Source organism: Cervus elaphus, chromosome 28 (assembly GCF_910594005.1).
Source record: "Cervus elaphus chromosome 28, mCerEla1.1, whole genome shotgun sequence".
NCBI classification, from domain to species: Eukaryota; Metazoa; Chordata; class Mammalia; order Artiodactyla; family Cervidae; genus Cervus; species Cervus elaphus.
In genome coordinates, this window is record NC_057842.1 from 43,669,362 (window position 1) to 43,683,115 (window position 13,754).

The following is a 13,754-nucleotide window of genomic DNA, read 5'->3' on the forward strand; positions in this document are numbered from 1 at the left end:
GTTCTGCCTATGCTTTCTTCTAAGAGTTTTATAGTTTCTGGCCTTACAATTAGGTCTTTAATCCATTTTGACTTTATTTTTATGTACAGTGTTAGGAAATGTTATAATTTCATTCTTTTACACCTATATAACCAGTTTTCCCAACACTGCTTATTGAGAGACTCTCTTTTCTCTATTGTGTATTTTTGCCTCCTTTGTCAAAGATAAAGTGCCCACAGGTACATGGATTTATCTCCAAGCTTTCTACCTGTTCCATTGGTCTATATTTCTGTTTTTGTGCCAGTATCATATTGTCTTAATGAGCGAAGCTTTGTAGTATAGTCTGAAATCAGGAAGGTTGATTCCTCCAGCTCCATTCTTCTTTCTCAGTATCATTTGGCATTTAATATTTAGGGCTATGATTTAATTATTGTTTTCTTTTTGTCTCTTCTGCTTTTTCTTCATCTGTTCTTTTCTTGCCTTTTTAAAAATTATTTGAATACATCTTAAAATTCCTTTTTGTCAACTGGCCTTTATTTTTGTTGTTGTTCTAGGGATGACAATGTGTAAATCTCATTTTATACTGCTTTGCTGTATTGAGCTTTGCAGATACTGCATTTTTTTCAAATTGAAAGTTTGTGGCAACCTTGTGTTGAGCAGGTCAATCAGCACCGTATTTCCAACAGCATTAAGTCCACTTCATGTCTCTATGTCATATTTTGGTAATTTTCACAATATTTCAAACTTTTCCCTTATTATTATATTCGTTACGGTGATCTATAGTTACCTTTTATGTTACTGAAAGCAGCTCTTTTGCCCCTTTCCTGCTTGTCCATTTCTGTTCCCCTCTATAATTAAGAGAGTCTAATTATAGGAATGAAGTTACTAAGCAATTGAAACTAACTCCTGATTTAAGCTCTCCTGAATGCTGTACCATGCCTTGTCAAATCTGTTGATTCTTTTCCTAGATAAACAGAAAGAAAGAAGAACCAAGCAGTTACAAAATTACTAGCTCTCTACCCCCAACAGCCTCTTTAGCAATCCCGCAGGCAGGTCATGAAGGTGAGATAACATCTGAAGAGTCAGCCAGTCTGCACTCAATGGAGAATGATGCAGAACCCAACATCCTACCTTCAATGATTCACTGAGATTCTTCCCCCCCACCCCATTTTTCCCTTTAAAAACTCATGGCTAAAAAAAAAAAAAAAAAACAACTCATGGCTAAGCAGAATCTTTGGAGTTGGTTTCTGGACATGAGTCTACCTTCTGGCTGGATTGCTGCTTTTTATGATTAAGGCACCTTTCTTTTCTACTGACACTTGCTTCTTAAATTATTGGCTTATGAGGAACAAGCAATCAAATCTGGATTTGGTTACATTACTATTATAAAAAGATATCAACTCACTGAAGGCTCAGATAATGATTTGCATTTCTTGGCAATAAAGTGTTTTTAATTAAGGTGTATATGTTCTTTTATTAGACATAATGCTATTACACATTTTATAAACTACAGTAGTATAAACAAAACCTTCAGATGCACTAGGAAGTCAAAAAAATCATGTGATTCACTTCATTGCAGTACTGGCTTTATGAGGTGGTCTAGAACCAAACCATGAACTTCCAGATGTTCAAGCTGGATTTAGAAAAGGCAGAAGAACCAGAGATCAAACTGCCAACATCCACTGGATCATCAAAAAAGCGAGATAGTTCCAGGAAAACATCTACTTCTGTTTTATTGACTATGCCAAAGTCTTTGATTGTGTGAATCACAATAAACTGTGGAAAATTCTTCAAGAGATGGGAATACCAGACCACCTGACCTGCCTCCTGAAAAATCTGTATGCAGGTCAAGAAGCAACAGTTAGAACTGGATATGGAACAACAGACTGGTTCCAAATCAGGAAAGGAGTATGTCAAGGCTGTATATTGTCACCCTGTTCATTTAACTTATATGCAGAGTACATTATGAGAAATACTGGGCTGGGTGAAGCACAAGCTGGAATCAAGACTGCCAGGAGAAATAACAATAACCTCAGATATGCACATGACACTACCCTTATGGCAGAAAGTGATGAAGAACTAAAGAACCTCTTGATGAAAGTGAAAGAGGACAGTGAAAAAGTTGGCTTAAAACTCAACATCCAGAAAACAAAGAACATCACATCTGGTCCCATCACTTCATGGCAAATAGATGGGGAAACAATGGAAACAGTGACAGACATTTTTTGGAGGAGGCTCCAAAATCACTGCAGATGGTGACTGCAGCCATGAAATTAAAAGACGCTTGCTCCTTGGAAGAAAAGCTATGATAAACCTAGATAGCATATTAAAAAGCAGAGACATCATTTTGCCAACAAAGGTCTGTCTAGTCAAGGCTATGGTTTTTCCAGTAGTCATGTATGGATGTGAGAGTTGGACTATAAAGAAAGCTGAGCACTGAAGAATTGATGCTTTTGAACTGTGGTGTTGGAGAAGACTCTTGAGAGTCCCTTGGGCTGCAAGGAGATCTAACCAGTCCATCCTAAAGGAAATCAGTCCTGACTATTCATTGGAAGGACAGATGCTGAAGCTGAAACTCCAATACTTTGGCCACTTGATGCAAAGAACTGACTCACTGGAAAAGACCCTGATGCTGGGAAAGAATTGAAGGCAGGAGGAGAAGGGAACAACGGAGGATGAGATGGTTGGATGGTATCACCAACTCAATGGACATAAGTTTGAGTAAACTCTAGGAGTTGGTGATGAACAGGGAGGCTTGGTGTGCTGCAGTCCATGGAGTAGCAAAGAGTCGGACACGACTGAGCAACTGAACAGAACTGAGGGTCAAACCTGCAATATTTCCAAGCTTACCAGTATCCTTAACTTTTCACACTTAGAATTAATATCATACCACTTCACACAAAAAAATGCAGAAAGCCTGCATCCATATAAGTCCATCTAAATACCCCACTTTGTACTATGTGTCATTTGCATCATATCTACACACATTATAAATCCCACAAGATGATGTTATAATTTCTCATAAAACAGTCATTTCTATTTTTAATAAATTAAAAATAAAAGGAGTTACTTATATTTACACCAATATTTACCATTTCTGATGCTCTTCTTTTCTTCTTGAGGATCCAAATGTCTGTTATCATTTCCTTTCTACCTGTAGAACTTCTTTTAGAATAGCTTGTATTGCATATCTGATGCTGAATTTGTTCAGCCTTCTTTGATATCAGAATATCTTTGTCTTTATTCTTGAAGGAAATTTTTATTTGATATAAAATTCTTGGTTGATAACTTCTTCCCCAGCATTTTAAAGATGTCATTCCACTGTCTCTGGCCTCCACAGTTTCTGATGGAGGTCATCAAGAGCTAATCATTGTTCCCTGTATTTAATGTCATTTTTCTCTGCTGCTTTCTAGATTTCCTCTTTACCTTAGGCTTTTAGAAATTCAATTACAATGTGTCTAAGCAGTATTTTCTTGTATTTATTCTGCTTGGATTTCACTGAGGTTCTTGAATCTGTAAATTTATGTCTTCACCCAAGTTGGGGAAATTTTCGATCATTATTTCTTCAAAAGTTTTTCTACCCATTATCTCTCCTTGCCTTCTAGGATTCCAATTAGAAATATATTAGAAAGTCTGTTATAGCTCCACAAATTCTTAAGTCTCTGTTTCTTTACTTCTGTCATTTTCCGTTCTTCACATTGGCTAATTTTAAGTTCTCTCTGGCTCTTTGTCTGTTATCCCTATTCTGCTAGTAAGCTCTTGAAGTGAATTTTTATTTTAAATACTGTCTTTTAGCTTTAAAATTTAAATTTGGTACTTTTTTATGGTTTGTATTTCTCTGCTGACATTCCTTATCCTTTCGTTCATTACAAACATATTTTCTTTACCTCATTTCCCCTTAAATTATAGTTACAGTCCTTGCTGTAGTCCTTGTTTGCTAATTCCAATATCTGGGGCATATTGGAGTTGTTATCTGTTATCTACTGATGGTTTTTTCTCTTGAGAATAGGTAATATCTCCTCATTCTTCACTTTTGGGCAGTGTTCTGGACCTTCTGGATTCTGTTTCTGAAAAGCGTTGATATTTTTGTCTTAGCAAGAAATTACCTTGGTTGGACTAAAACTATAAACTCAAATCTAAGTTCAGTATCCTATCCTTAGAAAGCTTCTAGTTTGCTCTGCAACTGTATAGTACAGAAGCCAGTCAGAGAATTTATACACAGAATATGAGAACCTGGGGCTATCAATCTAGTTCTCCCTGGGATTCATTTTTCATTTTCCAGCAGCTATGCTTGCCCTAAACGCTGTAATCTGGTTATTCTAGCCAGAAACAGTGTGGGTTTTCTATCAGAATTTTAGTCATCAAATGCATCACTAACTTTATCTGCCCTAAAGCTGATAACCATTTTTTAAACAGAAAGAAAGAAAAATATTAAAAAACAGGAAAATTTTCTTCATTTGGTTCTCTTCCAAGTTTTGTCTCCCTTCTATAATTTTTATGGGACCTTCAGATAGTTGTGTTACATATTTTGTTCAGAATGTATTATGGCTGTCTGCAAGAAGGTCTTTTTGATTAGGAGCTTATTCAGCCACACCAGAAGTTTTAGTTTTTAATAGAGTATGCAACCCATTTATATTTCCTGTCATTGACATGCCTGATTGTGTTTCATGCTTTTTATTCTTTTTTCTGCGTTTCTTCTGCTTTCTAGCTTTTGCTTTAAGAAATATTTTTACTTTGATCCCTTGTCTTTTCTAGCAATTTGAAAAGTAGAAGGGGTATCTTAAATTCTAATATACTTGACAATATATATATTATTTTTTTCCTAGTTATCAGTGCCACAAATATTGATACTATCACTTAGGATCTGTAAACTCTCTCTCCAAGGGGCACAAAATTTACAAATAAATGAGCAAGCAGAAACTACAAATATTCACTTAAACTCAATTCACTGTTATGATCAATTTTCTTATTTCCAACACTTCTTTTTAATAAGTTTACATTTTAAGACCTCTTTCCTCCAGAGGACTCACTGACTTTTTAAAAAAATCTTTTCATTCTTTATTCTCTTTCTGCACACTGCCAGAGCGTCATAAGTGGTTTTCCTTCATCACTGATTTCATTTTTCATAGTTTCAATTCTACACTTCAGTGTTTCTAATACTGATTTTAACTGATTTAATTTAAACCCCTTTATCACATGTAGCTTTTTAAAATTTCATCTGAATTCTTAGTAAAAAGTTTTCAACACATTTGTTTGTCTTCTCTCAGCTTAGATCTTCTATATTACAGAGCCTGTGTTTCCCTTATTTTTAAAGAATACAAAACAATCTTCTAATGCTTGCTTACTTCTCGTTCCTACTTATTGTTCCCATATTAAAGTATTTTCTTTTAGCACTTTCTGTTTTACTCTCAAAAAGCATAGCCATTTCAACTTGCATATTCTTTTCTCTACAAAAATATATTCGTATTTTTGACTGAACAAGTTCTTAATTATTAATTTCAATTTAATTAACTTAATCTACCAATCTATTATTAATTTGTTCTTAGAGTCTCCATGCACTTAATCTATAGTATTGCTTTTTCCTACTAGAATATCATGAAATTAACAAAATTTTGTTAGAACCTAAAAAGTGAGTAGCATATATATGATATTTTAATTATGGATTTTGTTTCTGGCTCTTCTAATGATCTGACAGTATCATCTTCAAAATGTAAAAATATGTCTATTTGTACATGAGCATTTCTACATGTACATTTGTATTTACCTAAATGACAAAAATGCTAAATAAATCATTTACTTGAGAGTTTATAAAAGTAAGAATCGAATATAAACTAATCTAGATATATTTTATCTAAAAACTTCCCAGCAATTTCCTATTCTTGTGGATCCTCTCTGCTTCAAGTTCAAGAAGCTTAACCAGATTACCCTAGAAAATGTAAAACAGCACTCCAAATGCTGTGTTACAAATGCTTAAAATACATTAAACATATTTTGAGCTTATAAGAAAGCGTAAAAATCCCTGCAGACCAGTAAACAATCAGGAAGCTAAAAGCCAAAGTAGTAATCCTGAGATGACACTGGTTTGAGATTTTAACAGCTACGTGGTGTAGACAATGAGCCTGTGGACCTGAGCAAGGTAGGACTCAGAAGTGAGGACTAGAAAAAACAGTGACACAGAGGCAGTCACTCTTTGGTCCCTTATTCCCTGCGCGCCTCAAGTATTGCTTCCCTGTCTTTACTTGTACTGGACTGTTCCAGACTACTACCTCCAGAGCTATTTTCTCTTCCAAGTTCCTAAATTCTGGCCTTGCTTTTACTTGGCTAACAATTATTTTCTATTAAAATTAATGGTTTCTAATCACTTTCTATTAAAATTAATAACTTATTTATCTACAAATTGACAATAAAGGTATAACTGTAATTTTCTACCAACAACAACCCTTATTCTTGTCCAGGAAACTGATACAGTCTAATGAGAAATGGAAAAGACCCTGATGCTGGGAGGGATTGGGGGCAGGAGGAGAAGGGGACAACAGAGGATGAGATGGCTGGATGGCATCACTGACTCGATGGACATGAGTTTGAGTAAACTCTGGGAGTTGGTGATGGACAGGGAGGCCTGGTGTGCTGCGATTCATGGGGTCGCAAAGAGCGGACACAACTGAGCGACTGAATTGAACTGAACTGAATGAGAAATGGAGGGGATAAGACGAATGATGTGGAAGAAAGTTAAGCATGGCAGCTAAAGATAATGGGGCGGGGGCGGGGGGGGGTGGTGGTGAGGAATACAGTGTTCCACTGTTCTTCTCCACTAGGCAATATCTTCTGGACTTCTAGCCTCCAGATTATTCTGTCTTTATTGAATAAAGGCACTACCACCTACCCAGTTGTACAAGCCAGAAATTTAGAAATTGTCCTTTCCTTTTCCTCAATATCCAACCTATAACCAGGTGATACCCATTTTACTTCTTAACTATTTTCCAAATCTATCCTCTCTGTATCCTATATCAAGTTTTCTCAACCTCATATCTATTGATATTTTAGGCTTGATAGTTCTCAGTTTTGAGGAGGGGGGTATCCCTGTAACCACAGGATGTTTGGGCAGAATTTCTGACTTCTACTACGAGATGCCAGTAGCAGCACCAACTCCTCCTTACTGCCCGGTGGTGACAACCAAAGATGTCTCCAACATTGCCAAATAGCTCCTGGTTTGCAAAACAGCCCCCAAGATGAGATTACTGCCTTGTACCAAGTTATTATCATTTCTTGTCCAGTATATATAGCAATAACCTACTAGAGTGTCTCCCTGAATCCACCAAATTACTGTACCCCATTCTGTAACCCATTCTCCATACTATAACCAGAGTGGTATTCCAAATCCGATCTTACCAGTCCCTACTTAAAACACTACAGTGGCTTCCCATTTCTCTTATAATAAAATCCAAAATCCTTATTACTGCTTTATAAAGTTCTAGCTCTCACTTCTCCAGATTCATCCTGTACCTCACTGTACACTACTTCCCCTTCATCAGTGCATGCTAGCCACATTGGCTATCTTTCAGTTCCCCAAACAGGTCATTCTCTCTCCAATCATTGCACTTTGCTTCAACCCTCTGCCAAGAAGGTTCTTCTCCCACCTTGCATAACACTCTGAGAATAAGCAGAAGCTATTTTGAAAATAGTAAGTATCCAGAGGCTGTAGATTAAAAGCAGTAACCTAAAGAAAAAGTTGAATGCATTCTGATGGCTGGAAAAAAGAACATACTGTATCTGGGATGGGATAGACAAAGATCAGTGATGACCAACAAGAAGGAAAGATAGAGGACAATGTGTCAAAAGAGTCGCAAAACCTTCATTCTAGCCTCTGTTCTGTCACCTACCATCCATGGGATTTCTTTTTAATCTATAAATAGGAAAACTAACTTTTTTGTTGTCCGCTTCTATGAGGTTTAACACATGCAACCACCAGTACAATCAGGATACAAAACAGTTTCAAACTCCCCCTCAATTCTCTGGTGCTGGCCTTTTGTAGTCAAACACCTCATCACTCCAGGCCCCTGGCAACCACTGACCCATTCTTTGTCCTACACATTTACCTTTTCCTGAGATTCAAACTTAATCTTCCTAAGTCTTATTTCTTCAGTCATGAAGAAACACACACACACACACCATCAGGAGATGGCATATATATATATATATAACATACATTCCATCTTCTTTATATTAAAATAGTAAGTTACTTATGATGACTGATTGTCTGCCATGGTTAAAAAGCCTGGTGTATGCTAAGCATCCCATCTAGGTTCATATTTAGAAAAGGCTTTCTTTAGATTTGTGGCTAATGCCCAATTTTTGGAATCCTGCATCTTGGACCTTCAGTTTCCTCCACAGGGACGGCTCCGTGGTGGGCCTGTGACTTTGTTTATTCCTACAAAGCTATAAGCTCCAGAATGTTCCTAACCTTTCCTGTGGTTGTCCTTCCTCAGTTTATACACTGCAGTAGTTTGAGCAGCCGCCTGCAATTTTCTTCTCAGCAGTCTTTACTTGGAGAGTCATTCCAAGCTTGTTCAAGCACCTTCTTTATGAACATAGCTTATCCTGAATGCCTAAAGGTAATATTGAAGATACTGTTAAGTCAACAAGTCACAGGAGTAGTCAAGCCTTCTGTCCCCATTGATGATCTAATATGAAAAAACTCATTGCCTAGTCTCAAAGGGCTGTTACACTAGTAAATCACAAGAATGAGATATAGGACATTATAAAGATTTTAATAAATGCATCTGAAAAATCATTCATAATTCTCTATAGTGTAACAGATTACATATAACTATAATTGTTTGAATAACTAGATCTTAAGGTATTGATGAACTAATTAATGTTTCCCTAAAATAAGGCATCTAGTGGTATATGAGAGGAATCTAAACTTGGCCTAACCCTATTTACACATTTTAATTAATGAACAGGTGAAGATACAGAAGCACAATTACTAAGCTTATAAATGTCTTAGCTAGTAGGGGTAGCTAAAAATAATGTTAGAATCATACTTCAAAAAATATCAACATAAATCAGTAATATGGAACAACATAGACAAATTAATAAGCTGAAATAGGAAAAAAGAGATCAACTACAAAAATAGAGAGAGAGAGACCTAGTTTGACAGCTGCTCACATAGTAATATCTGGGCATATAAGTAGATTACAAATTTGCTATGAGTCATTAATGTGACATGACAATTTAAAAAAAAACAAAACAAAAAACTCACACAATTACATTGCTCTTTTCAGGCTCAGTGATGAGCTCCATGTCACCAACTCCAGTGATCAACTCTCAACCTCATTTTTCACCTCCTAGCAGCATTTAACAAAGCTGATCCTCCATCTTTTTTGTACCACTTTCCTTTTCCTTGCTCAGCATACTCTTGGCTCTCCTACTCACTGGCTGCTCTTATCAGCTTCCTTTAGGACAGATGACTCCCAAATTTCTATCTCCAGTCCAAACCTTTCCTTGAAATCCAAATTTATATGCATCTGTCTCATAACCATAGAAACCTCAGAACCACCTCCCTTCCCAAATTAGCTTTTCCTATAGTCTTTCCCATCACAGTAAACAGCCGAGTTATCCTTCCAATTGCTCAGGTCATAATCTTTGAGCCATTCTTGATCTTTTTTTTAATAACCCATATTCATTCCATCAGTAAATCCTTTTGACTGCCTACAAAACCTGAGTACTCTCACCACCTTCACTGCTTCATCATCTACCCTCAGGATTATTACAGTCATTTCCTAAATGGTCTCCCTACTTCCAACCTTGAAAATCTCATTCCCACAATCTATTCTCAATACTGCAGAGAGAACATTTAAAAACACACATTTATTCAATATTCGGTCTAAGACTATTTACTGAAATCCAATTATGTGCAAGGCACTGTTTCAGGCGCTTAAAATACATATATATGTGAAAAGAAGAGGTAAAAGGTGTTGCCCTCCTGAAGCTTTTGCATCCTGTAAAAGCACAGATAATAAGCTATAAAGACAGTAAAAGAAATAAATAAAATACATGGTAGATCATAAATGCTACATGAAAAAAAAACAGAGCAGGTAAGAAGAAGCGGTACTAGGGGAAATGGGATGGTTTGTAGATTCAAATGGGAAATGAGTCTAGGTGTCATTGGCAAAATAACCTTTGAGCAAAGACCTGAAAGAGGTAAGGACTTAACCATGCAGATATCTGTATAATAGCATTCCAGTCAGATGTTAAAATTAAGAATACATAAAATACTATTTTTTGGTAGTATTCAAACTTCAATTGACCACATGATGGGCTGAAAGATACAAGATTTTAACTTGCTATTTTTATCTTCTTTTATATTCTTATATTTTAATTCTTAAACAATGTCCTAATAAGCCACAAGTGCTTTTTCAGAAATGATAAATGAAGTATCAGAAACCACTTATGCAGGCAAGCTTTAAGTCTTTTCCCAAGATTCAATTAGGAATTTTTCCTTTCATTTCACTGAGTTTCTTTTATGACCCATAAAAAGCAGTTAGAAAGGCCAGTATTTTTAATATGTATATCTAATACTCAGAGAAAAACTGCAAGTGCATCAAACACAGGCGATCACCTGGATTTAGCTTGCTAAAACATTTTCAAATACAAATACCGACTGATTTTTCAAATTAAGTTACTTACAAAACTTAGGATAAAACAAAGTCATCAGATTTATTAACATAATAAAATGAGCACAAAATTATGAATTTTTAAAAGCTTGTTCATTTCCATCTAATTGGATAAGACTAGCACAATGTTTGTTTTTACCTTCCGGTGGCCTGTTGGATGTTGCCACAACGACGACCCCGTTTTTGAACAGATTTTCAAAAAGCTGTTTCAGAATCATGGCATCAGCAATGTCAGTGACCTATGGACGGCAACACATTTGTTTTATTTTAATTTCACTTCTGCTCTAACAAATTTGCTAATGGCTCATCTTTTTTTTTTTTAATATGGAAGTGAATTCCAAGAGAAAAATTCTAATTATCATGAAGAAAAGAGTAGATAATTAAAAGCATGAAAGACTATAGTCGGTTAAACTTGACTCTTCTTTTTTGCAAGCCTATCATTTCTACTCAAATTATTAAATGATTCTATGTTAACTTCTTTCATAGAACTACAGGTGGAAAGCACAGATAATTGTCCTAAACATTTAGGAAATCTAACTAATTAGAACTAACATAACCAACTCCCCCCTCCTACTCCCATTACAGCCTCTCTCCCCAAATAAAGAGGAGAGAGGAAAAAAGAGAGAAAAAAAAACCAAAACACAGGCTGTTTGAGATTTCTAACACCTTTTTGGCAAAGGTCCCTGAAAAGGTGACTTTAAATGGTCATGGGACTTTAGAAATAAGGACAAGTAGCCTGTGAGACAAAATCAGCTGCTGTTGAAAATAGAATGATATGACATAGATACTATTGTGCAATTGTTGCACAAAACAATTCAACAGATGGCCCATCACAAAAATAAGCAATTTCATTGTTCTTTTTAAGTGCCTTCTATTACTGTCCATGAATAATCAAAAGGCACTGCAGTCATTTCCAGCACAGCCAGCCTCTGCTAACCTTCGCAAACACAAATATTCCTTCTACAAAAAAAAACCAAAAACAAAAAAACCAACCTTATAAGAATGGTTAACACGGTGCTGAAAAAAAAAAAAAAATAGCTTCTGACTAAAACAGAAATAAACAATGCAGATAAAACTATTTCATCTAAGTTACAGAGATAATAGGACCACTGATACTTTCTAAGATTATTTTTTTAATCCACAATTAACAAGCAATCTTAATGATAATTTTGTTAAAAAGCTTTTTAAAATCACAAAGAAATACAGAAATTAGGGAGGGAAGGAAGTTGACTTCACAAATAAATATATAGTGAAGGCTGATATCAATTATTGCACCTTACCCTATGAATATAACAACACAGTTTTGGATACTCTCAGTGTAAAAATGTTTTGATCTTCCTTTGACAACACATTTTAGGTAATCTCAATAAAACTTATTTTATATTCACAAAAATATATCACACCATATATATATCACACTGTTATTTTTAAACCAGGCTGAAGTACACAGAAATTAGTGACATTCTTTCAAATTAGACCAAAATAGTAAATGTGACCAACTAAATGGTTATAATACAACTAACAACAACCTGGGTGACAGAAGTCTAAATCACTTCTCTCTTTCAGCTGATATCTCACTCAAAAGTTTAATTATTTCCTTCCCACCTGAACAAAACCAAATCAAACCAGGATATGGGAATGTGCAGATCTTTTTTTTTTTTTTTTTGCTGTCTCAGGCTTTAACTTTAAACCACTAACTAAAAAAAATTAAAAAGACTTAGGGAACTTACAAAGTGGTGATTAAAATGAAAAGGAAAGTGGTACTGATATTATTTAACTTGGAGCTTAGGATCACTGTCAAATTTTGCTTCCGCCAAAACACTCACAGAGAAGGCCCTTTTCAAATGCTTAAACACCAGTGGCATTTCTGATGAGAGGACAGAACAAGCTTGCAAATTTTAGAAGCAACTGCACTTTTAAATTGGATTCCCAATACACTGACTTTTAAAAAGAATGGTTATTAATTAAAATCACCCAATTTTAGAGAATAAAAATGATTATTTGACTATCTCACTGATTTTCTTGAAAAAATTAAAATAGCTTTTGTGCCCTAAGGTTCAGATAAGTGAAGGGACATTTAGCTTATAACACTATGCAAAGGTTTAAACTGAAAGTTGAAAAAGCAAGCAATAAGGACTGGTGGTTGAATTATAATTTGTTGTTTTTGTATTACAGAATGTTTTTGCTCTAGCAGAGTAAATTAACTTGGAGAAGCTATGGCTAATTAATAAAGTAGGAGTCACTTGGTGTAGCCGGGTGCCAATGCATACTCTTTTGATCTTGTCCTTGCACTTGTTCAGCTTTGCTGGGGAACAGTAATTTTACAGTATAAGTGAACAGAAGACAATTGGCCACACATTCTTGAAGAGCGAGCTTTTTCATCACCCAGCATTTCATTACCACCAGGAACAAAAGAGAAGGCTACAGATTACCACTAAGGGTAGTCTGCTAATACAGAGTGGAGACATTTCATTAGCATTAAAGAGAAAAGATTTTTTTATGACCTAGAGTTGCTTTCCATCATGACTCACTTAAGTAAAAAAAAGGAAAAAAAAAAAATCTAATGGTTAATTTACATGTGTAAGTACTTGAGTCTCAGTCATCTACTGATTGGTACAGGGCCATGTAATGAGTGACAAACATAAGCATGCATTATTAGTAATTAGTATTAGCACAAAAATAAGCACCTATTTTTTATTAGCAGTTTTTAATAGCTTTCCTGTTTTATAAAAACGGTCAAAACTATTTTTTAAATGATATTGATAGCTTATAGAGGAGAATTTTGCATGATATTCTGCTCATCAGAATTCTTTTTCTTGGGGGGACCATATTAGTAAAATATCTATCCTGTGTCCCTAAAAGAAACATAAGAAAACATTTTTTTTAAAAATTCAGTCTCCTTCAGTATTCTGATATCTTCAGAATCATAAGTGGCTTAACAAGAAATATTAATATTCAAAGAGAATATAATGAAGACCCTAAAGAGAACTTTAAGGAAAACCTATTCTTTTATTTCAGTAATTAGTAATTAAAACACATAAAAATATTCTATCTAGACAAATCTCTCAAACAAGAACAGTGTATTTGATAACACAGGTA

At 35.2% G+C, this 13,754-nt stretch overlaps 1 protein-coding gene across 6 annotated transcripts in view; it reads right to left on the reverse strand.

Annotated features, from left to right (window-relative positions):
• Nucleotides 1-13,754, reverse strand: part of AFG1L (AFG1 like ATPase) — a 192,708-nt gene that overhangs the window by 106,118 nt on the left and 72,836 nt on the right. For all 6 annotated transcript variants that reach the window (XR_006338446.1, XM_043890450.1, XM_043890452.1 and 3 more), the window contains exon 6: nt 10,795-10,894. Coding sequence is in view for 5 of the 6 variants with exons in the window: in XM_043890450.1 (XP_043746385.1) it covers nt 10,795-10,894 (100 nt within the window). In the remaining variant the exon portion in view is untranslated. The remainder of the gene's footprint in view (nt 1-10,794; nt 10,895-13,754) is intronic.